This window comes from Elgaria multicarinata, chromosome 8 (genome assembly GCF_023053635.1).
Source record: "Elgaria multicarinata webbii isolate HBS135686 ecotype San Diego chromosome 8, rElgMul1.1.pri, whole genome shotgun sequence".
Classification (NCBI taxonomy): Eukaryota; Metazoa; Chordata; class Lepidosauria; order Squamata; family Anguidae; genus Elgaria; species Elgaria multicarinata.
In genome coordinates, this window is record NC_086178.1 from 68,312,248 (window position 1) to 68,338,186 (window position 25,939).

Sequence of the window (25,939 nt, forward strand, 5' to 3'; positions counted from 1 at the left end):
CAATACCTTTATTAGGAGCAACTAAAATCCCACAAAACTGTAAACTTTTGAATTCTCCAGTACTCTTGATTACTTCCCCCATCCCTCGCTTTTTGTACTATTTGGCCTGATGAGGAATTCTGGAGAACCCAAAAGTTTGCAGTGTAACTATATTGTTAATTCTGAACAGCCTTTACATGTATTGAAAGTGAAAAAGATTGTTAGCATTTGCCAAATCCCCCGATATATTGTTGAGTGAATTCTACTGAGTGTTGATTTATTGATTCAGCTGCCTTGTTGGCTTATACAAACCTGTTTTGCCCTACAACAGGGATGGGGAATGTGCAGTGCTCAGGTGTTTTTGGCTGTAACTACCAAGATCTCTCACTATTTCTTATGCTGGCTCGGGCTGGTAGGAATTTCAGTCCAATATCTAGAGGGCCACATGTCCCTAGAAACACTGGATGGAACAATTATGACTGGGAAATCTCACATGACCATAAGCTTATAAAAGAAGGGTCCAGTTCAGAGAAGGTTATTAACATTTAAGTATCATTAAAATTAATGGGTCATGTTAGTTGCAACTAACATTAAATTCCATTAATTTCAAGTGTGACTAGCTTTCTGTGGATTATTCTGAAAATTATATTAACTTCTTGTGTATTTATTGTGTGGAATTACATTAGGCTGTAACTTAATTGTTCGTGGCACTGTTCTAAATGAAATATTGTTAGTCCAAAATAACTGAGTATCAAAAATCACAAAGTGTCATTGCCTCCTTGTGACTGGGTTGCTTTATCTTTAAAGCAAGCAAGCAATGTTACAGAACTGAATGTCTTGGGTAGATAGATGGGGGATACGTTCAGAGAAATGTAAGATACTTTCAGGGAGAGGAAAGGAGATTCTTTAGGCACATATTTAAAGCTGTGGTTTAATACCTGACTGCAGTAGTAAGATAAAACTTAGCTATATTGTCTACTTATCAGGTTGCTTTCGGTAATCATTCTACATTATTGCATGTGCATGATCCAAGTTACAAAGGGTATTGATTGATCTTTGCTAAGCTTATTTAAGTGGAATGTCTCACTTAAGAAAAGAACAGAGCACAGTAGATGGCACTTGTTTTGCTTTTTCCATAAATATAAAGAAATATTTAAGTTCATGGCATTTAATTTACCACTCTTCATTTCGTATTACACCCATAGAGCTTTCAGTCTGTAGCCATATAAATAAAATAATTTTTTAAACCCTTATAAAAATGGAAGTGGCAGTAGTAAGATAGCAAGGAGCGGAAAGGGTTTTCGTTGCTCTTCCTGGCCTAGCCATTCCCAACAACCAACGAAAAAAATTGCTCTGCCAGGTTCAGACATCATGCTAAGACACCTTGAGAACAAGCCAGCTTAAACAACACTACCACAAGCCATGGGTTCTCAAAGTCGCTTGTGCAAAATTAGTCACAACAGGAAAACTGCTCCAGGTTCAGACATCACACCAAGCCTTAAGAAGTCGCCATGAAAACATGTCTTGCTTCTTTCTGTTTTTACTTTCATTGTTTGCAGTATATTGTAACCACATACAATATAGTCACATAATAGCGTTGAGTCAGTGAAGCTGTGATGCGCTTTGCCAATGCATTTATGTACTTATACTCTTCTAACCCCCTCCCCATCAGTGTATTAATATCTAAATTAGATTTTTCAAATTGCATCCCATATCTTTGCTTAATTTAGAAGACCATATTTCTAGAATGTGTGCGTTGTTGTTTTGTGAAGTGTAGTCTTTTTGCTCCCCAAAGTTTTCTTTTTTCAGCATCAGATACCTAGTTTCTTTGGACAGATCAAAATTTACTTCATTATGCTCATAGACATATGAGTTCTTCAGATACAGACTATGGTGGAAAGATCAAATTAGACATACCATTTTATCGTTCTTCGTAACAATAGTGCTGAGCTCTTGCTTCTTGCCCTCAGGATGATAGCACTAGTGAGACTACAACATCGTTTTAGAGATTCTGTATACACAGGCTAATGCATCTTGGCATATTTGAACAAAGAATGACAGCAGTGGTCATTTTGTGCTGAACTGTGTGATAAAAGAACCTTTTCCCAGGAGAAATATTTTCTCTGTGGCTTAGGACATATTAGACTTAGATAGATGAAAATATCCTTGAGCTTTAAATGGTTGCAGCATGAGCTTCCAAAAGAGCAAGTATTCACAACAAAAACCAGATGCAGCAAATTATTGACTGGGATTATTGACTTCGGATGATTGCATAGGGAGAAGAAGCCATCCCCTCCCCCCCTGTGCATGGTGCACATGACCACCATTTGAATAATTCCCCATGACGCGGTGCAGATTGGTGGGTTGACAGCAGTGGTCATATCCACCCTGCAATCCATGATTTCCAGAAGGGGTTGTAAAGTGGATCCGAAGCCAACCCTGCCGTACTGTGCATTAGGTTCAGATAACAGGCCAACCAGCGCTTCCTCACTGGGAATTATGCAAATGGTGGTCACGCATATGGCATGTGCGGGGGTGGGCGGAGAAGCTACGATGGCTTCTTCTCCATACACAATGGTCTGAATACCCCTACTAAATGGAGTATGCAAACTAGGTGTCACAGTCAGTGGTAAATCTCCTACTGGTATTAAAAATTGTGCATTGTCCCTACTAGGATTCAATATACTTTCTGAATGTGACTGCACTGAAATTTTTTGTTTCTACCTTGAAAATAGTGCAATCTTTTATTGTTTATACATTTGGACAGCTGGGACATATATAAAATTATAGGATTTAGTGATGTTTCTCCTACCCTAGCAATTTAGACATAATGAGTGTTGTATATTTGACAAGCAAGTCTTCAAAACACGTTTTATTTCTGTCGATGTTGCCCTTTCCAGATGTTGATTAGACTTTAAGTGAAATAATTCCTGCAATCTGTTTTCCATCTCTCTTCAAGGATCAATATGTTTTTCAAATATGGCAATTGCTATGCTGGAACCGGCACTTCCCATCTGGATGATGGAGACGATGTGTTCGAGAAAATGGCAACTTGGTAAAGTGCAATAAAGTATTTTCTTTGATTATTGTATCTTTGATCCTGAGAATGTTTGTGATAGACATCTCAGAACTTTTAGTAATATTTTGTTTTTGAAATCTGCCTCTAGCTAACTGAATATGTATCTGCACAGTATGTGCTACATATTACCAAGGATAGTGTGTATCATGCTACAACTTCATGCTACATCTGCAGAGTAACTAGGCTCAAAGGGGGTCTGCTGAGTATGAGCTAGAGCAGAGTCCCACTAGAAACATATGGATTGCCTAAATCAGTCTTGCTAAATCATTTTTAGGAAGTTCTTGCTCACCCTCTGTTTTACTCACCTGGATAGTTTCTTTTTCTCCTCTTCCTCAATGAATGTAAGCACAAAATGGATATAAGGAATTTTATACATAATGGGTTGTATCCAATGCTGTCTTTACCAGTGGAATGAAAACTGCTGGTAGAATGGATCCCCTTTCCCTCGAAAGCTACTGATGTATTCCAAAATATGCTCTGGGAGGCTGGGAGCTTCTCTTGCTATCAGTCTGTTTGCAAGCACAATTCAAAGTGCTGGTTATGACCTAGAAATCCCTATATGGCTTGGGAACTGGTGATTGTCTTTTCCCATACAAGTCTGAATCCCAACATCAGAGGCACATTTGGTGAAGTTGCAAGACAGGACCTTCTCAGTGGCTGTTCCTGCCTAGAACTCCCTTCTGAGGGAGGCAAGGTTGATCCCCTGGTGGTCCTCTCTTGTAGCCATTGGTAGGCAAAGACACTTTTCTTCAGGTGGGCCTTTGGCATGTAAGCCGGTTTGTTGCTGAAGGGCGTTTTAATTGGTTAGGTGCTGTCTATTTCTTTTACTGCTGTGGTCTTAATTGTGTGTTAAATTTGTTTTGATATATTTTAAGATTTTGTTTTTAATCTGTATTTTATTGTTATTAGATACCTTGAGCTACATTTTCAGTGGAAAGTCCTCAGTTTTTGGTGTAAAGTCAGGATACTGCAGCATGTGGCAGTGGTGGTCATGCACCACTTGGGGGATTCTTCGGGATTAAAAATGACTCTTGGAGCCCTGAAGTTGCCCACCTCTGATTTACATTGTGTGGGGGTGGGGGAGGGGAGGGAAGAGATCTGCTGCATTACTGTTTTGCTGTGGAGGTAGAGGGGCAGCTTTTTCTATATCCCTCCCATTGTAGTGGAAGGGAGGAGATTAAAAGTGCCATTTCTGTGAGCATGTCAGGGAAGCGCTGGGGTTTTGGACATGGCATTTTAACACTTGCTGCCAAAATGCTCTCAACATGCCCGTTTTCTCCCTGCTCTGCCGGTGGGTCATTACCAGCAGAACGCCTACACAGGTGAAGCTTTCCATCAGCATGTTTGGCTTCTTCCATGATATAGGTGTCATTCTACCAGCGCTCCTCCATCTTTACTAGTGGGGTAGCACTTATGCTGCTTCTTGTGACCCCTCAACTGACTTCCAGCAGAGGTTAGGATTATTCTTTAAGTGTGAATCACCACGGATGGTTTAACAAAACTGGATTGTTAAAAGTAGTGCTCTAATTCTGTTAATATCAACTCCCAAAATTTGACATGAGTACCATTTTATCATTAAAGTAGCATTCTTCTTAATTCTCCTTTTACTAAAAGTTCTTATTATTGTATTTAATTTGGAATATATTTTCCTTTCTTTGTTGTATACACGTTACACCCACCCACATCCACATACTGGTAGTATTATTTTTGAAGTATAATAATGCTTAAAATTTGATGGATAATCTTGCTAGATCTGACAAAAGGCTTGAAACAAACCGGATATTAGATTTTTTGGTTCAAGCTGTAGACCTTCATTAGATGTGTTCTAATCAAAACTGCTGTGCCTGAATTTATTACTTTTTCTAATGCTTCACTGAAACCATTGTTGATAAGATATCCCATTCCTATTTTTCAGGCGTTGCTTTCATTCCAGCCAGTGTCTCCTATCTGATTGGAACTAATATTTTTGGGGTTCTTGCACACAAAATGGGACGGTATGCTGAATTTACATATATCTAATTCCTTGACAGAGTTATGTGGTGTTTTCTAATTTTTCTTAAAACAGCTACTTGATAAAAAACACACAACATACTATGACTTTGGTGATAGTAAAAATCAATTTTTTATTTTAAAGCCATGTTATTACTTCAGTGTTATTAACTACAATACTGCTTGAGGAATACACATGTTTAGTGTCTACATGTTTTGCTGTCTAAAAGATAATGTTTCTCCTTTTATAGGTGGCTTTGTGCTCTAATTGGGATGATAATAGTGGGAATAAGCATTTTGTGTGTAAGTAAAAGTTGTTACTTCTCTACTTTGAAAATCAAGTTCTGTTCTTCATTTAGTTTATCAGTGGATCCGTCTCACTCCTTTGTGTATAGCAGTAGAATGGAACACAATGAACTGGTTTGCACATAACTTTAACCCATGGTTTCTTGCCCCACCCAAGGTTTGTTCTGGCAGATGGTCGAACAAAACCCCTCAATTCCTGGGTTGTTTGTTTCTCTCCTCCTTCCTTGCTCCTTCCCTGTACCCAAACAACTTTGCAATGCTATAGTATTGGCATGTAGAGTGGCTGGTTTTTATTTTCTTTTTTTTACACACTCTTGCCTGTCGCCTATGTAGCCTGGCAAAACAATCCAGTGTTTTGCATTTACGCATAATGACAATCCATGGCTTAAATAGCACAGAGTTCACAATTGAACAACAGACCATGGGTTCTTTTTCTGGGTAGTTCATGGTTAACAAACCATGGATTGTTAGCATGGCTGGGTTCGCACATCATGACAATCCAGAATTCAACAACCCAGGGCTTAAATAAAGAATGGGTTAGCATTATGTGTGAACCAGGTCAGTATTTGGAAATCAGTCAGGACACTAACTTTATTGAAACTGGAAGGGAAACTTCTGAATTTGAATGCAATTCTCTGAAAAGATACTGCCATTTCACTCTTTTGCTTTTATGCAGGAAAATATGGATAAAAGGCTGCAACAAGCTTCTAATATATTATTTATATATGAAGAGTGATCTGAACCCTCTTAATCATACTATATTTGTATATATCTTCCTCATCTACAGCAATACCTAATGAGCAGCACCATCACTATGACCTTTTAACTTTCCTTATACTGAATCTTTTAGCTGTAGGGCTTGTAGACTTTTAATTTTAAAAGCTGTTTGTTTTTTCATTAGTGATACTTATGTTGAAAGGAAGTATGTTCCATTGAATAAAGTGGAATTTCTTGTGCAAAGGATCAGGCTTGCGGAAGCATATTTGAACATCTGTTTTTTGTGTCATGTATAAATGTTGTTAATGTGGGAGAGAATTTTATTGGAAAAATAGTAATCAAATGTACATCCTTAGCCAGTGCACATTTTACACTAGTTACAAAGGAAATTTAAGATTTATGTGAAAATGAGCTATTATTCCAAAGCATTTCAGATCGAAGTGGACGTGTTATCTTTAATTTCAAAAGACCAGAGTTCTACAAAACTGACAAATACTATTAGAGTATAAATATTCCTGTGTGTGCGTGTACGTTTACACTTATGGGTTTCATTGCAAGAAAGCACAACAAGGAAGTCAATAGGAAGCCCATAAGTTATTATGGGAGTCGTACTGTCAGAGCCTACTGACAACAGTGCAATGTAATTGTATAGTTACAGTTTTATAATTGAAAACTTCTAGATGTGGACTGTGAAGTCAATATTATAAATGCCATAGTTTAGTAAAAGTGGTATAACTAATTTAAGCTAAAATTATACTTTTGCATAGCTCAACCCATTTTGTCACATAGAAAGTTAATAGGTTAGATGAGATAAACACAAGGCTGAAGTCTAATGAAAAGTATATGCTGCAACCTAGTTAAAGGTCTTATTTTTCATTTTGTTTCTTTTTCTATTTCCAGGTACCACTTGCTAAAAACATATATGGACTTATAGCACCAAATTTTGGGGTTGGCTTTGCCATTGGTAAGGAAAACAAATCCTGTGTAGCTGGAAATTTGATTTAAAGGAAAAAAGTGTAGCTGCAAAGTTATATGTTGTACTGACATAGCTATACAGAATCTGAACTTTAATATATATTTGTACGTACAGCGGTATAGATTTAGATCTCTGATATAGCTATACAGAATCTGCACTTTAATATATATTTGTAAATACCACTGTATAGATTTAGTTGCTATCACAACTACATCAGCCAATGGCCATAGTAGATCAGTAAAGTAACTAACAATGGGTAGGGTTTTGTTGGTTTGAACTTGATCAAACTGGACTCTGCTGAGGTCAATGGCAAAATGTGGGGCATGAACCATCCACCTATATCTGCAGTTGCACCCAGACTACCTATGTACATGACCCTGGGGAGGAGTGGGCCTTCTGGATGTACATTGGGGAGTTATGCACATGCCTTTCGTGGGTGACGATGGGAAAAGGGCTCAATGAACCTGTGGGTTGCCTCGCAGATACACTGCTTTGTATTCTAAATTTTAATGATTATGTTTCAGCATGTCACCCCTGCCAGTAAGGCCAGTGAGCAGGTTTTCCCAACTGAACTCTGAACATGAAAGAGTGCTATGTATGTCTTTTAAAATCCAGGGCAAGCTCCCCAGACTGTGCATGTGGAGATCATTTCTGAATTGGGCCTGCTTGTGTGCACTGCTAACAGGTGATCATCATCATCAAAGAAGAGTGTACCAATTATCTAGCACATCTTGCATTCAGCAGTGGGCATGAACCATTGCTATATGTGGAAAACTGGCTTTGGTGACACAACACTTAAAAAAAACCTTTGGAAATAATGCAAAGTAGCTTTTATATACATTCCCTATTGTTGCTTCCTTTCAAAAACCAATGTTTTATATTGCTTGGAATGTACAAAAGAGCAAATCACCAAGCTGTGTTCCAAGACAAGATATATAAACCTTCCCATCCTATGTCAAGCTAGAGTGTTTAGAGTGTGTTGACTACAGTAAAATTAAACAAATGTTTTTATTATATAGTATAGGAGTTGACAGATGGTGTACTAATTAGATATTCAGCTGGCATTCTGTAAAAACACAAAGGCTTTCATTAGATGTAGAAATTACATGCTGACATTTTGACACAGTGAATACCATGCAGGGTAATATTTTGATAAATCACCTCGTGGTTTTATTTTAATTACAAAGAAAACATCAACGCTACCACACAATTACCTGTTTTAAACCTAGCACAAGCATTCATGCTCTCAGGCATGAATACATGGCAGTAATGCATACTATGTGAGGTTCTGGCAATACATACGAAGTAGGTATAATTTCTCTGATAGATCCTCCACAGAACTGTTGTCTTTGTAACCTGCTTTAGTATACAACATTTTAAAGTGGAAGGTGACATGTGAGAGCTATGCTAGAGGTATCTTTGTCTACACTGAAATATTGCCTAGCTATTTAATGAATTTATTATATGAATTCAGCATCATAGCAGGGTATATAATTAATCTACCAGTTTAGGGGTATAAATATTGATGAACAATTTAAGATTGATATTGGAGAAACAAACTGGATCTAGATGGAATGATGGAATAATGGTGTCCATTATTTGGGTATATTGCTTTTTAATGAGATTTCAAGTCTGATAACTGGTAATCTTGACCTAGAAGAAACAACATAACAGAAAGATGTGAGGAAATGGGCTCATGGCAAGTTGTTATGGACAGAAACAATTGCCACTGTAAAAGTAAAGATAATGCCCAAATTTTTATTTTGTCCCTGTCCCTGTTTGTTTCACAAAAATATTGAATGGTATACAATCTTAATTTAATAAATTCATTTGGAATTATGGGACAACCCATTCGCAGAAGCAGAGTAATGTGATAGAACAAGATACACTACAGGGGGTGGATTGGGAGTAACTAACATCACAAAGTATTAACATGTGTGGCAGCATAGGATAGAGGGAACAGTATTTGTGTGTGTGTGTGTGTGTGTGTGTGTGTGTGTGTGTGTGTGTGCGCATGCACAATGGATTGTGGAACACAAGGAGGAAGATCAGCAATTAGCAGCTTGACTGTAGAGACCAAAATCTTATAGAAATGAAATTTGCAATGCATTTAATCAAGATAAATTTCTGAGATAAATTATGAAGAATAATTCTATCATATTCAGTATTAGATTTCAAATTGCAAGAGAAGGACTTTTGATCTATTGGTAGATTATAGTGTGTCTGTAATTTCACTGAAGATGGCAGATTTGTTGCACTCCATGATATAAGGCAAACATTTGTTTTAAGAGATGTCTGTTTCTTACAATACTTGCAAATTATGTGTTATATACATGTGATATAGTGGAATATTGATGTGTTCCAAACATTAATTACATTTGATGTATTGTTAAATTAAAAGATCAGAAAGGACATCCTGCTAAAATAGGATTCTCAGGATCTCTTCAATACTCATTACAGACAAGCTTCAAAGAATATAGGCTGGATCCAGCACTGTGCATAGTGGAATGCCGCATATTGGATGATGCCATGGAGGGAAGAGGGAAAGGGGAGTTTTGCCCTACAGCACCCTATGCCCCCTAAAAAACTTTGCTTTGGAGGGTTGAGGGCCCCACCAGAACAATGTGTATGGTGGTGCTGAGGGCTGCAGAGGGAAAAAGGAATCAGCAAAAATCGCCACCTAGATTTATTGGAAGAATGTTGCATAAGGGATTGATTGGGTATGAAATTTCATTGAGACCATTTGTTATATTATTAGTTACTTTTATTGTGTAAAGCTATATATACCTACTCAGAAGTAAGTCCCATTGAGTTCAGAGGGACTTACTTTCATGTAAGAGTGAATAGGACTGAAGCCTTAAAGTATTCGTAAAAACTGTCCATAGATGTCTGGTGGGCAATTTGCTAGCTACAGCATGAGTTGAACTAGGATTACATTGGAAATTATCATAGTTATCAACAGCAGAAGACTGGATGTGTAAACTATGGCCTACCATGCTTATGCTCAAACTGACTTATTTTAAATGCCCATGGAAAGTTTAGTGTAGTAATACTCACAGACACATCTGAGGGTTGATAGTTGAAGTGACTCGAAGCGACCAGAGCCACTTGAGAGAAGTTTATTGAGCATACACAGAGTTTAAGTAGGAAGATCTCTCCTCCTTCTTCCCCCTCCCTCTCAGCCGAAACTCCTTTGATCACCTTGCTTGTACCATGAATTCACATCTTTAATCCCCTCTGTTTGCTGAGTTAGTCTGCACCGTTGATAATAAAGTGCTTGACCTGGAGTTTATCAGGACATGTTTTATGGTTGATTAGAGGTCAATTCATAAGCCTGTTTTCCTAAACAGACTAAACAAGATTAAGAGTCAGTTGCCCTCTGGCCCCTGCATTCCAAGACAGTTTGCTGTCCGCAAATTCAGAGGCCAAATAGCGGACACTTATAATATTCCTACAGTTTAGGATAATAGCACCTTCTTGAAATCAAAATCCCTCTGACACTGTAAATTAATCTGAACAGAATATATTTATCATAAAAATGAACAATTAGTTCAGTATTACCAGTTCATTCTGTATGTTTGCTTTTAGGTTGTATTACAAAATGTGGAAAGAGTATATTTAACTTATTTCTTAAACACTTTTTTCTGCTTTATAATCAGGGATGGTTGATTCTTCAATGATGCCTATTATGGGTTACCTTGTTGATCTGCGTCATGTTTCAGTCTATGGGAGTGTTTATGCCATTGCAGATGTTGCATTTTGCATGGGATTTGCTTTAGGTAAGGGTTTACTTGAATTCAGTGGGGCTTACTTCCAGGTAAGTTGATCCTTTCAGATCTTTGCGCCCTTTTTATCCTCTACTGTTAGTTTTACTCCGTTTTTATCTAGTGTTGTTTTAACTATTATTTTATCTTGTATTTTGTAGGAATGGGAGAACGAGCAATGTTCAAGTCCATCAAAGTTCTCCCATTTTCTTCTGAACAGGAAATGTGAAAATTGTCCAACATGAAAAATGTGCACTTTCCTAAGCCTGCACCCCAAATGCACACTCCCCCTTCCCCATTCACTAAAGCATGAAAATGTTGCAGGAAAATGCACATTTTTTCAAGTGTGAACTTGCGCAAGTGTGCACTTTCAAATACGAACACAAGCTTAGGAATGTGTGAAAAATTCCCAATAATTACTTTCCTGCTCACATTTGTGTTCATGTTTGTGAATGAGATATGGTTTCATGATTTTTGAACAGGAGCTAAATTCTCATACATCCCTAGTATTTTATGGTTTTGATTTGTAACCAGAAAACTTCAGCTATTGGGTGGTATAGAAATTAAATTAAATAAATTATAAAGGCCTTGGAGCAGTAGTTAGTAACGGCAACTGCCTGACAAGGTACAGAAATAATGTGCCTGCTCCACAGAAGATGCACATAGATATGGTTAAGGTTGGAGAAGAAAGCAAGAAATGTCTGAGTTTCTCTCTTTGACAACATTAGCTCAATTAGAAAGAGGTCGCAATCATGCTGTTGTGGTTTTCTGAGGTAAAGCTTCAGAAAAAACACACCCTGCCTTTCTTTCCTCTCAGTTCCTGAAGTTATGGAAACCTTTGTCAACCTGTTTGCTTAGTGATGAAACAAGGACTTTGTACTAGAATTCAGTTTTTTAAAAAATGTATATTGAAATGGCAGTGTTTCCATTGACTTCAAAGGCCACATTTTATCAGTAATTTATGTCTACACACGTTTTTAAGCGTATTTTAATTCTGCTCACACAATGTTTTAGGCCAGGTCTCTTTCTTTTGTGTGCCCTCAGCCTTTTGAAAAACAATTTGTATTTCCAAAGGTCCATCTGTTGGTGGTGCCATTGCAAAGGCAATTGGGTTCCCATGGCTCATGACCATTATAGGAATTATTGACATCCTCTTTGCTCCTCTGTGCTTGTTTCTGCGCAGTCCACCTGCCAAGGAAGAAAAAATGGTAAGCACAATTCTTCTTTCTTCTCTGGATTTGATGCACGACTAATGTGTCTTCACTTCTGTGGCAAAATGGATTGGGTGGGAGTTTTAAACCTCCCCTAGCTATGTACATTGGTCCCAATCCAGCTTGGGAAGCTGCATGCTTACATTAAGGTAAAGAACGTGCAGAGGATCAGGTGCACGCTACTGTGCAGTTTAGTTCTGTCAAATCAATTTGAGATAGAATAATTTCACACACTAAAAGTTGAGGTGGTGGGACACTTGTCTCTCCACCATGATCCAAGGCCCTGAACACATGTGGCTTTCTGTTCTGGAATGCTGACTCAACCCTCTTCCCTTAGCAGAGTGGCTGAGCATGTCCATATATGGCAGCCATGAAGGTTGGAACTCCCAATGTCCCACCTGGTGCCTGAAAAAAACAGAGGTGCAAGGAACGTGTGTGCAGTGGCTTTGATTCTTTAGCATGCATAAATCAGAAAGGAGTATGAAGCAGGTGTTCCTGCCACTGGCAGTGATTAAAAAGAAAACCCAGCAGCAGAGAGGTTAAAAAAAGGTTTAATTGTTGCATATGATATTGGTCTGGGAAGTTGGGAGTTTGTAGGTGGGAATTACAAGTGGGCCTCTGCCCCATTCGTCCTAATGGACTAACTGCATCTGCTCATAAGAGAAGATTCTGTAAGATTTAGACCTGTATAAGATCCTAGCTTCATCTGTGACATAAAAGAAATGGAATGCTTGACCGTACAGAGGGAAGACTAAAAATTGAGGAATAGCAAGCCAGATTGGACCATACAGTCGTGTGAAAAAGAAAGTACACCCTCTTGGAATTGTATGATTTTACATATCAGGACATAATAACAATCATCTGTTCCTTAGCAGGTCTAAAAATTAGGTAAATACAACCTCAGATGAACAACAACACATGACATATTACACCGTGTCATGATTTATTTAACAGAAATAAAGCCAAAATGGTGAAGCCATGTGTCTGCTAAGTAGCAGACAGGTGCTGCTAATCAAATGCCCGTGATTAATTGCTCATCAGCAAGTATGACCTCTATAGAAGCCAAAGTTTTTTCAGTTTGCTGGTCTGGAGCATTCAGGTGTGTGTTAACACAATGCAAAGGAGTAAAGACATCAGCAATGACCTTAGAGAAGCAATTGCTGCTGCCCATCAATCCAGGAAGGGTTAGAAGGCCATTTCCAAACAATTTAAAGTCCATCATTGTACAGTGAGAAAGATGACTCAAAAGTGGAAAACATTCAAGACTGTTGCCAATCTTCCCAGGAGAGGACGTCCCAGCAAAATCACCCCAAGGTCAGACCGTGCAATGCTCAGAGAAATTGCAAAAAACCCAAGAGTTACATCTCAGACTCTACAGGCCTCAGTGAGCATGTTAAATGTTAAAGTTCATGACAGTACAATTAGAAAAAGACTGAACAAGTATGGTTTGTTTGGAAGGGTTGCCAGGAGAAAGCCTCTTCTCTCTTAAGAGTATGTGGCAGCACAGCTTAGGTTTGCAAAGTTGCATCTGAACAAACCACAAGACTTCTGGAAAAATGTCCTTTGGACAGACAAGACCAAAGTGGAGATGTTTGGCCATAATGCACAGCGAAAACCAAACACAGCATATCAGCACAAAGACCCCATACCAACTGTCAAGCACGGTGGTGGAGGGATGATGATTTGGGCTTGTTTTGCAGCCATTGAGTCGACCATGAACTCCTCTGTATACCAAAGTATTCGAGAGTCAAATGTGAGGCCATCTGTCCGACAGCTAAAGCTTGGCCGAAATTGGGTCATGCAACAGAACAATGATCCCAAGCACACCAGCAAATCTACAACAGAATGGCTGAAAAAGAAAAGAATCAAGGGGTTGCAATGGCCCAGTCAAAGTCCAGACCTCAACCCGATTGAAATTCTGTGGCGGGACCTTAAGAGAGCTGTGCATAAACAAATGCCCTCAAACCTCAATGAAGTGAAGCAATGTTGTAAAGAAGAGTGGGCCAAAATTCCTCCACAACGATGTGAGAGACTGATAAAGTCACACAGAAAACGATTACTTCAAGTTATTGCTGCTAAAGGTGGTTCTACAAGCTATTGAATCATAAGGTGTACTTACTTTTTCACACATGACTTCTCCATTTTGGCTTTATTTCTGTTAAATAAATCATGACACATATGTCATGTGTTGTTGTTCATCTGAGGTTGTATTTACAACACAAGGATGTAATTTTCAAATGGTCGAATAGGTTGTACATAATACATTATTAGATTTTTTCCTGATGTGGGTTGCGACTGACTAAAGTAAAAGTTTGTTGGTGGGAGCTTATCTAGAAAGGAGTTTGAGACTACTTCCTTCCCTAACAGTCCCTCATACTGCCTAACAAACTGTGCCCCAAACCTAAGGGAACATCCTGAGTGACAGAATAGTGAGAAAATCCCCAGGGAAGCCCCAGTGTACGCTTTGAAGTTCTTTGATCCTGGCCCATATCTAAAAGTAAGAGCCTTTTGTTGCAGACAGCAATAAAATGCTTATATATATATATATTAATGCATAGCTGTGTTCTTTTGTAGGCAATACTTATGGACCATAACTGTCACTTTAAAACCAAAATGTATACACAGAACAACATTGAGTCACATCCAATAGGTGATGATGAAGAAGAATCAGAAAGTGATGAGTAATGTCTAAAAGCCATATCAAGTAGTTTGATGTATACAACAGTGTTTCCTGTGAAACATCCCATCAAAAAGTTTTAGATGTATTGTACTTTTAATAGTGAAATAGTTCCAAAAAAACCAAAGGTATATTTATTTATTTATTTATTGCCCATGATTATGAAGCACTGCCTTATAAAAGGAAGAATATGTTTTTATAGGAGTTTGTTATAGTGTTGAATCTTTGTGTATTTAATATTAAGCACTATATTTTTGATTAACTGATTAGAGTACATATGTAAATCTAAATGCAGATCTATGCCTTTAAAATGATCATTCACAAATATTTCCCTTACTATTCCAGATGTTTCATTTTACTCATCAGCAGCAATGAGTGCCTGAAACAATGATAAATTGCCTGATAGTATATTAAGCAATGACTATAAAACACTTGTACTTGTCAAATAATTTTGCTTGAAACCATAAACTTTAATGCAAGCTCACCATAGTTATCAAAGATGCAACTTTCAGTAAGCAAAATTTGTTAATAGAGGAAAAACTTCATTTTAAAACAAAATGTGCTTTTGTGAAGGACGAGTTTGATAGAACTCCTTATTGGTTCATCTTTAGCTGGCACTAGTATGGGTGTTTATGAACCAATAGCAGGCATTGCACCCAAAAATGCTGTATGTTATATTTAATGCATCTCAGCTCTTATTTGTGCAACTCTGATTAAAGTTGGTACCCTCCAATATTGATGAAGAGTCCACCATCTGGTGTTTCAAGCAGGTGTTACTAGGGCTGCAAACCATGTATTAAATCCTCATTGCATAGGGAAAACCAGATACTTTACTTTACACTTCTCCTTACACCGTTTTTGGATGTATGGGGACAAACCCTTCTCTAAATGCAACCTAAGATGGCTCAGACAAGTATGTGCCAGTTTATACTATACTAGAAGCAGACTGGCCAACGTTTGAACTTCCTTACATGTGAATATATCCAAGATCATAAAAGACGTTAGTACAGGAGAAAAAGAAACTCTGATGTTTAAAGGCTTTATTTTGGAATGGTATTTTGGTACCGCTTAAAACTTAGTTTTTTAATTAATAGAGTTGCAAGATATAACTATCTTTTTAACATCTCCCAATAGACATTTTTGTTTCTGCAAACAAGACAAATTAAGGTATCCATTAGCTTTGCAGTCAAATGCAGCCTCCTTTACTTGTGGCTGGTGCTTGGACATGAGTAGAATGCAGTGAAATAGCCCCCATCCCAACTTATTCCTGCTCTAGAGCAGGGGGAGGTAGAAGGTGGATCTCCAGATATTTTGGACCAGTTCCAGAAGCCCCTGCCAGCATGGCCAGTGGTTAGGAATGCTGGAAGTTGATGTCTCAAACATCTGGAGGTCTACTTTCTGTCCACCTCTGCTGTGGAGAGAGTAAAGTACAGGACAGGGCTTTGGAGAGGAGAGGACTGAGTAGATTGAACTATGGGAGGCATGTATGTTGTAAATAAATGGCCAACACTGCAACCTATTGAGCCCTATTAAAGTAGTATAAAGCTGAGCTTATAGGAAGATGGATTATGCCCTTAATTGTGAAAATAAAAATCCAACTAATTCTAATTCATATCAAATATTTATGGAGTGTTGTATATATGTTATGTTGTTTGGAAAAAACATGATCTCTGTGCCTTCTTTCGTGTATCAGCAGATGGTTTATGTCTTAAAGCAGACACCCTGTTTACATAGTTTTGTAAAGTGTGGGTTGGGTAGAATCACCTTTTGTGAGCAGAGCCTTTTCATTTATGGAAGGAAGATCCTGGATCCAGCCCAGTATATATATTTTGGTCAAGGTATGAAATGCTGTAGATGATCTGTTCTTGTTTGTTGATAATTATGCAGAAAAAAGAACTTGGAATGTTATGATGTCCTAAAAAAATAAAAGCTAACAATTTGATGTTTGCTGCAGTTCATATATAAAATAATAGGAAGGCTCATAGTTTTTCACTGGGAAAAAATAAGGCTATGATTCATCATCCCATTGCACCGTTGCTGTGAAAGTTCATGACCCTGCTAAAGTTCAGGGGAAATTATTGCAATTCACACTCATTCATAGAAGCAGTTTTTAAGAGGCAGGGAAGAGAGAACAGGATATTTTCTGTTCTGCCCCATTGCCTTCACATTCGTAAGGATTAACTGAACAGCTCCATTCCTATAATGCAAAAACACTTGTGTCATGGAACGCGGTGGGGGGAGGGGTACAGTGACTGAAAATAGAAGAGTCACTCCTCTGATCCATGTATTTTGCAGAGGATGTTTCTTTGGCTGCAATGGAACCCTAGATACAAAACTACTATGTCTAATAGTAATACAGAATTCAGCTGCAGACACATTACTGAAATTAGTGGGGTTAACTACCAAATAAGTGGTTAAAGTTTCTGTTAGTTGGCACACTGGCACCTGATTATGACCTGATTATGATCATCATTATAAACAAAATGATGCCTATAATGCTATGTAAATTAAGCAGTCAATATACTTGAGTCCATTCTAATTCTTGACACATGGGGCCCATAAGAATACAACCTATCTTGTGCATATGTGCGCAACCTTCATTTATTTCAATGACGTATGCATAGGATGAAGTGCCACATGCTCACAGGAATTCAACAGAATGCATGTTAGATCGATTCATGCTGGATCAACTGCACTGATGGAAGTGTACTTCCCTGCTCCCTGAAAATGCTGCACAGAGTCAAGTCACCATGCTGAATGGGTGAGCTGTGGGGTCGGTGGATCCCCAAAAGTCAGGTGGAAGGACCTTCTGCAAATGGAATCCAACCCTTTGTATTTTGGTTCTGGCGCAGCGTATTTTTTAACATGGTTGGCCTGTAAAGTTCAGGATATTGTTTTATTCAATTATACAGTTCTTTCCACAAACTATTATTTATATTTTTAAGTGTTTGTCATTATTGATATGATTTTCTTTGTACATAGACGCTTCCCCCCCAAAAAAAACAGGCACTGCTTTGGTTTGGTGTTTTATGTTTTTGAATGTTTTTGAAAGGAACCAAGTATGAATCCAAAGGCCAGTAACCACTATTTCAAGTATTTCTTATACTTGTCCCAAGGGAGATGGTACTAATGAGAGCAATCGTAAATGTAGCCTTCAATATTGTGGTATGAGGACTTCAAAGCAAGGCAAATACCATAGTGGTGACATATCTTTCAAAAGTTAATCTGAAAATGTGTATGTATAAAGATTTAATTTCTCAAAAATGTTTTTAGGCACCTACATGCCTTAGGCATGTCTTGTAACAAGAGAGCATCATCACTGAAATCTTCCCTTTAAATGAAAAAGCATATAATTTTGTATGTGATTGTGGCTGCCTCTGTCTTTTTCACCCTGATATGCATGTGTCGAAGTAACAGGTTTCACATAAGGAGTATTGGTCTAACAGACACTAACCTGATGGGACAACACAATAGCTCACATTGGGTTAATTAACTTTCATGGCACCATGGCACATGCTGTTCTCTATTATGAATATGCAAGCCCCAGCCAGGGCTTGCCAGGGGTTATCGAATCATCTGAACCTGATGGCAAGGGTTATTTGATGATTAAACAAACCTTGCAAAACCTGTGGCCTTGTTTTAGGGTTATATAAGGGTTAACTCTCAACCTGTCGGCCAGGTTCACATGCCATGCCATGCCATTACAACTAGCCAGGACTTGCATATTCATAATGGCAGCTGGCACATACAGCAGCTCCTTGCAGGTAAATTAACCCATGATGGACTGTCATGTGAACTGGCCCAATCCGACATCACAAGAATTGCAGATCTGCTTATATGGAATTGTGAAGCAATACCAAACCTTTTGGTACTAAACCCCTGTTCAAGCTTAAGAACTTGCATTACCCAGTATGTATAAGACTCTGCTAATTAAAAGCCAACCTGAAACAGAATTGAGAAATCGCAAGGACCAACACATTTACATATAGATAAATTTGTTAAATTACCCTGGAGTTAGTGTTCAGAACTGATTTTCAAATGAGTTCCACTGAGACTTGCCAAGGGGTTCTCAAGCAAGAGATCAATAATGGTGAACAAGGGTCCTTGAAAAACATTTACTTACCAGTATTCATCCTCCCTAGGAACATGCAGCCACAGGAAGTATGCTTTTGGGCTAAGTTTCAGGCCTTAACTAGACCTAAGGTTTATCCTGGGATTGTCCCGGAGTCATCCCTGTTCATGTAAATTACATACAGGGGGTCCCAGGAGCAGGCAGGGACGACCCCGGTACAACCCTGGGATAAGGCCTCAGTTTACACAAAACGTCAGTGAGGCCCAACAAACAGGAGAAATTAGCATGCTATCTAGAACACATTCTTGAATCCTCTGTAATATGCCGAGTTCCTGTGGTGGACATGCGGAAGCTCCTTAGAAGGCCCCTCTGGAAAGGAACATAGAAAGCTGCCTTATATTGCCTACAACAGCTTTCCTAACTTGTTGCCTCCAGATATTTTGGACTACAATTCCCATTATCTCAGACAATAGGTTATGCTGTTTGGAGCTGATAGGAGTTAAAGACATTTCAACATTGACTGGTAGTGGTTCCCAGGGGTTTCAGACAGAAGTGTTTCTCAACTCTACCTGAAGGTATTAAAGAATGAACCTGTGAGTATTTTCAGGCAAAGCATATTCTCTACCACTGAAAGTGTTCACTGAATATAGACATTTTAGAAGCTATTGCTTTAGAACATGCCTTACACATACCTTTGTCTGCATGGGATGAAAAGATCACACTTCAGCTATGTATTGGAAATATCCTATACACATTAACAGCTTGTGACAGAGAAACTGAAAATTTATAAAAAAGTTTTATTAAAGCTTGTTTTCAGGATAAAATCATATCTGACAATCATTTCAGGCAGATTTCCATAAATATGTGCAAGTGTCAAGTAGTTACATACCACTACATGAAGATATTCTTGCTTTCAGTGGTATTTATTTTTAGCTATGTATGGTAAAGCACAGAAGCAAAGAATATAATAGGAATGTATTAATACAGCTTGCTTCTCAAGATCAGTGTTTATTATATTTTTTGTATGTTTTCCTTGTTACTACCATACAAGTTTGCCACCATTCTCACGCAACATTTAGAATATTGCACAACATTTAATTTATATTATACAATCATAATATTGATACCCAACTTTTCATGCCCATTTAATTAACTGATAAACTTATCAGATGTTATTTTGGAAAACCTAATGTCTACATTATTTCTGCAGCTGCTTCCTCATCAGCAAATGTTTAAAGGCAATGCCTGGACACAAGCTAAACATGAATTGAAAGTTTTCCCAGAACAGCTCTGCTGGTAAGCAACCCAGAAAATAAATGTTGAGAGACTGAATTCATTAAACACCATGCTGAACATTTTTGGGTTCAGTTTGGGAAATACCTGCATAAGTTACATAATAGAATCACGTAACTTACACAAGTATAGAACTGAACACTTGTTAGTATGGATTGTGTTCTCAATTTAGCAACTATTTGGTTAAGTTTTTTAAAACAGTGATCTGGTTCACATGTAATGACAACCTAGAGTATTGGTTGAGTATAAATTGTTGAATCATGGGTTGTGGTTAAATCATGGGTTATCATTACATACAAACTCTGCACTATGCTCTATGAGTTGCTAACCACAAACAACCCAGGAAGAGAACCCATAGTTTGCTGGGTTGTGAAACCTGGGTTGTTCATGGTAACAACTCAAGAGCTAAACCATAGTGCAGAATTCGCATGTGATGATAACCTATGATTAAACAACCCATAATTCAACAACAACCCATATTCAGGGCTGTCGTTACATGCAAACCAGGTCAGTGAGAATAAATTATTTTAAAGATTAAAAGAAGTAGGAGATGTTCACTCCCATAGCAGCAGCAAAGCAGATTAATTACATCACAATATTAGGGATTACTTGCCAATCAAGGTAATAATAATGAAGGCTGTACACACTTACCTGGAAGTAAGCCCTACTGAACTCAATGGGACTTACTTCTGAATAAGCAGGTATAGAATTGCACTGTTAAATATGCTAGTTTTAATATTTCTACAAAAGTATATGGTACAGTGCTAAAATGATGAATATGCACATGGAAAATGAAGCCTTAAGACATAGATTTCAACCCACAAAATAACATCTTCCACATCAGATCAGCTGAGGCTTTTCGAAAAGAGCTGACAAGTTCATCTGAATTTTGGTTGGGCTCAGGATCCAGTGAAAAAACTACATGCTATATTAAAAAGTTTAGCATCCAACTCATTTTTCTGTGTGTGATGGCATCCCAATCAGTGGAAAGTGAATCATTTTAGCAATCTTATTAAATGTCATCGTTTTAAACAGTAAATCTTTGAAGTTATAGATTTGTGGCAAAATCAATGCTTAAGTAAACAGAAAAGGCTACAGCTCAACCTCAATTTCTCTAACAAGTGTTTAAGCATTATTACATTATAGAGTGATATGTTCTATAAAGGTTTCATCTATATTTAAATAAACATAAAAATATTTTGCTGGCACATTCCCAATAAATTGCTATGCAACCTTGGTACAACTTACGTTTAGGCAAAATTTAATGCCCATGGTTTTTTAGGCGGGGGGCGGGGAAGATGAGCACCTACTGAGGGCCATTTCAAGAGTTTTGATCTAGATTTGCTTTAGAAGTTCATCCCTGTTGATGGTTCTACTAAATCCAATCAAGAAAATGTATTCAAGCATAGAACTAACTTTTCAAAATACATGAAAGAACAAAATTATGGAAAACAAGCATCCTGATATGTAATAACAACTTTACTAAATAATTGAAAATGAAGCCACAATATTGGCTATGATCCATGATTGGCAAAAAACCAAAAACCCTCTGAACATTGTTCCCCACATACAAATATATCAAAGAGCCAAATAATGAGACAGTCAAAATCTTCAGAACCTAGTCCCTCGATGGCTGCTATGGTATTCAAATATTTAAAACGGAATAATGAAAAGGAACCAACCTCCCCACCCCCAATATTAACATCAAATTTTAGAAAAAGAATAAATTAAAAATAATCTTCCAGTATAAAACCCAAAAATGTTGTTTAACACACAATTTGGACCAGCTTCTTCAACAAAAAAATGGTGGTACTGTACCGAGAAATAAAACTATACTGTTACACAACTTTTAAAAGAAAAACTGGAGAAGCAGCTTGTATACATTGTACCAGTGTTTAATTACATTTTGATGTATCTGATGTGGTTTTGATTAAGTGCAAAATATTTTCCCAGTTCATTCTCAAGGCTAAATGAATGCAGTATCAGTCTACTGATTCATCATGTGTTTCAAGTCTTTCTTCTTCTTTTAGTAGTCTTTCAAGTACTGGTGCCATCACCAGAGCGTTCTCATCTTCGTTATCTATTTCTTCTGTTAAGTTGTCATCGTCGTAATTATCCTCTTTTCTGGATTCCATGTCTAAAGCAGTATTTTCCAAAGCTTCTATATCTTCAATTCCCGCTTTATAATGAATCATAAGGAGTGTTAGGGCTTGCAGTCGTTCACCTGATTTAGCCAGTGCAGCATTCAGCAGCATTTTTTTCTTTGTATCGGTTGTTTCATGCTTTTCTCTAATTATAGAGTTATTGTTCTCCAGTTCTTGGTCTATTTCATTTTGCAGTTTTTCCAACATAACCTCTAATTTCTGGATTCTTTCCTCCGTAGGCAAACTTCTATAGAGGTCTCGGCCAATTTCTTTAACAGCAATGAAGACACTGTCATCAAGACCTCCCTCTTTTCTTGCTAACTTTATCCCTGTATTCTTTGACGGGCTACTTGGACCACCTTCATTATCACTACCTTCATTATCAGAAGCATGTGGTGTGTGCTTTGGTGAAGGTTCTGCTGCTTCAGATCCTTGCTCACTAACACGAACTTTTGGGACTTGACGAAGATTTAAAAATCGAGTGCTTGTATTGATGATGTGTCTTGTTAAACCTGTTGTTTTGTTTGCAGCTTTCAATTCGGAATCAACACGAGACGTTGCGGACTGAGTATCTTGGCTTTCTAATTTAAAAGAGCCTAGGACTCGTTCAAGACGTCTTGTGGCTCCTAAACAAAATGGCGCGTCAGTTAGACATTTTTCTTGACATTTTTTGTGGCAAACATATGCACAAACCACACACTGTGATGCTGCTTTTGTCCAAACTTTCTTTTTGCAATAGTCACACCAAGTTGGATTCTGAAACTGAGTGTCTTGAAAATTATGCTTGTTTTCAGTGTAAATAATTTGTCCAAAATAAGGATCCTCTTTTGGAAAAATGGGAGCTGATGCTTCTTCTGAAATATATTCTTTTTCTTTTTCCAGCAGAAAACTTGAGTCTTCTGGTTCACCCTCTTTTAAATATTTAAAATGTATAGTAATATCACCATAACAAAACTTTTCATTGAAACCCTTGTGTGAGGTCAAAGTACGCAATGCAGTTCTACTTACAGTAGCTTTAGGTGCAGGAGGATTTAATCTAAATTGTCTAATGTATTCCATGGAGGATGTAACTATACAATCTAAAGCTATTTCTTCAAGTTTTATGCTTTCATATCCTAAGCAGAGTAGACCACCTAGTTTGAAAGGGTCTCTACACCAAATGGCAACATTTAGGTACTTATGTTCTTTTCCTACTTCAAATATGTAGGAAGAAGCCTTTGTCCTTGCCCATTTACCTAATCGATTATGGTAAGGAATTTCTGGTGATTCCCATGAATCATGGTTTTCTATAGTTGACCTAGAACTCTGTGAGGATTGTGAAAATTCTGAAGATTCCTTTGATATTTCTAATTTGCTTGCAACTGGTTTGTTTGTAGTTGTTTTAGGAACCTGTGAAGACTCTGAAGGTTCCTTTACCATTTCTATTTTGCTTGCAACTGGTTTGTTTATAAGTAGAAATGATTTAGAACTCTGTGAAGTATCTGAAGTTTCCTTTGCCTGTTCTAGTTTGTTTACAACTAGTTTGGATCCTGAAGGTTCTTCCCCCACATCACTATTTTTTGTTAGCTTTTCTGAACTTTTATCTCCATTACTTGCAGGAAGTGGCAGCCTGTCTAGTTTCTCAGAAGATAAGTCACCAGTTTCTAACTTATTTTGAACTTCGTTAGGAAGTGGGGACACTTTAAGCTGTGGCCTAGGTGGTACAGGGGGTTTAATTATAGTTGTCTGTGACTGTTTGATTGTTTGCTGAGTTGCATCTAGATTTTCAGAATTTTTGGGAACTACTTGTTTGGCTGCCTCTTTGAAAAGTGTCTTTGTAGATGACTGCTGACTTACTAAATTTAACCTGCGACTTTGTACTGGTGATAGATTTCCAGGCTGTTTAACAGTAAGTGACACTGATGTATGCTTGGGGCTTGTCGTTGAAGGATCATCTCTGAATTCATTTGATTTTAGTTCATTTGCCAAGTCTTCAAATTCTAAATCCAGTTCTTTGTTATCAGTGTCTGTTGCTGAACAAAGTATGTCATAATCTGGAAACAAGGAGTCTTCCAACTGTACAAGGCTAGAGCCAACAGGTCTCTCATAGTATAATATGACTCTCTCACCAGCTTGTCTGATGAGTTTTAGCACCTGTATTGTTGATGTAATTCTAACTCCTGTTAAAAAACAAATCAAACCAAGAGTCAACAAAAATGAAAGAACATTATAAAAATGGATGAAAACAATGACAAACATCTAAACTCAGAGTGCTGCATGTGGGTACCTGGCAACAGATCTCTATGTCCCACATTCAGGGCTGCACATGCAGGTTACAACACTGAATTGAAAACTGCACGCACAGTGGTGAACATGACTGCTGGTGAGATCTGATAGCACTAATTACCTCTTGTAGGAGATGGGAGACTGAATCTAGACAACTTGCATAGGGTGGGGAGGCAGGAGCTCAAATTCAGTTCCCTATCCATCTAAACAGATGATTGGTCCTGTCAATGGTGACAGTGCAAACCACCTGGTCAGTAGCTAATCATGAAAAACATTTCTGAATTGAGGCTATTACAATCATTAAAACCTATCGCTCTTGCAGGAAGCCATGATAATTATTAACAAAAAATTGAACAGTGGATTTTTTTTCATTATTTCTACTCCACAGATAGTATCTTACAAAAATAAGACAAATTTCACTAATATACAAGAACACCATGTGTAGAAAAGCTTTATGGGTTGGAAAAGTCACATATGTGACTACTCTAACAAGGAGAAAGAACCAGTAGCCATGGAAGCAATATTGCACTGAAGCAACAAAAGCCAAGTAAAACAAGGGCATTGGAAAACAAGGGTTAGATAAAAAGGAAAAGATTCATGGAAGTTCTTCTATTCCACTAAAATATCTATTTTCAACCCCAAAATCAGAGGGAGAATATTTAGTTTAGCCCAGGGACAGGCAACGTTCTGCCTGTGAGCACCAAAGTAGCCTTGAACACCACCTTTGAGCTCACTGAAACACCCTACTCCTTTCAATATTTGTCTTGTTTCCATCTGCACATCCCAGGGAGGCTCTTGAACGAGTGTCTGGAGACTGTTTTGTGATGAATGAGGGTGAACAAACTGAAACAATCCAGACAAGATGGAGATACTGTGGCTTGGGAAACCAACTATTTTGGATGGAGGGTTACAACTGGTCTTAGATGGGGTTGCACTACCCCTAAACTACCAAGTCTGGGAGTCCTCCTGGACTCTGAGCTAACTGGGGAAACCCAGGTGGCTGCAGGGTCCAGGAGTTCATTCTACTAGTGTAGGCTGGTACTTCAGCTATGGCCTTATCTGGAGAGGATGGGTCTTGCCTCAGTTTTTCACACACAAGTCACATCCAGGCTGGACTACTGTAATGAGCTGTATGTGGGGCTGCCTTTGCAGATGGTTTGGAAAGCTAGTGCAGAATGTGGCCGCCTGAATATTGGTGGAGGTGAGGCGATTTGATCACATAATGTCTACATTGCACCAGCAGTGTATTTACCAGGGTATTTCCAAGCTGAATTCAAAGTGCTGGCCTTTAGAGCCCTAAATGGTTTGGGACCAAGTTACTTGAAGGATGACCTTCACCCATATCAGCCTGCCTGCACTTAGATCAAAAAGAGAGGCCCTTCTTGTTTATCTACCTGTGAAAGCAATTAGGTGGATAAGCACACGGAAGGGGGCCTTCTCTGGCCTCACACCTTTGGAACAAACTCC

At 38.1% G+C, this 25,939-nt stretch overlaps 2 protein-coding genes across 2 annotated transcripts in view; one reads left to right on the forward strand and one right to left on the reverse strand.

Annotated features, from left to right (window-relative positions):
• Positions 1-14,759, forward strand: part of SLC18A2 (solute carrier family 18 member A2) — a 39,138-nt gene extending 24,379 nt beyond the window's left edge. Inside the window, exons 9-15 of the mRNA XM_063132710.1 lie at positions 2,939-3,034; positions 4,974-5,052; positions 5,299-5,350; positions 6,971-7,034; positions 10,706-10,825; positions 11,885-12,018; positions 14,596-14,759. Coding sequence (XP_062988780.1) covers positions 2,939-3,034; positions 4,974-5,052; positions 5,299-5,350; positions 6,971-7,034; positions 10,706-10,825; positions 11,885-12,018; positions 14,596-14,706 — 656 coding nt within the window. The 3' untranslated portion in view covers positions 14,707-14,759. The remainder of the gene's footprint in view (positions 1-2,938; positions 3,035-4,973; positions 5,053-5,298; positions 5,351-6,970; positions 7,035-10,705; positions 10,826-11,884; positions 12,019-14,595) is intronic.
• Positions 14,760-19,547: 4,788 nt separating this feature from the next.
• Positions 19,548-25,939, reverse strand: part of PDZD8 (PDZ domain containing 8) — a 69,746-nt gene continuing 63,354 nt past the window's right edge. Inside the window, exon 5 of the mRNA XM_063132707.1 lies at positions 19,548-24,366. Coding sequence (XP_062988777.1) covers positions 22,046-24,366 — 2,321 coding nt within the window. The 3' untranslated portion in view covers positions 19,548-22,045. The remainder of the gene's footprint in view (positions 24,367-25,939) is intronic.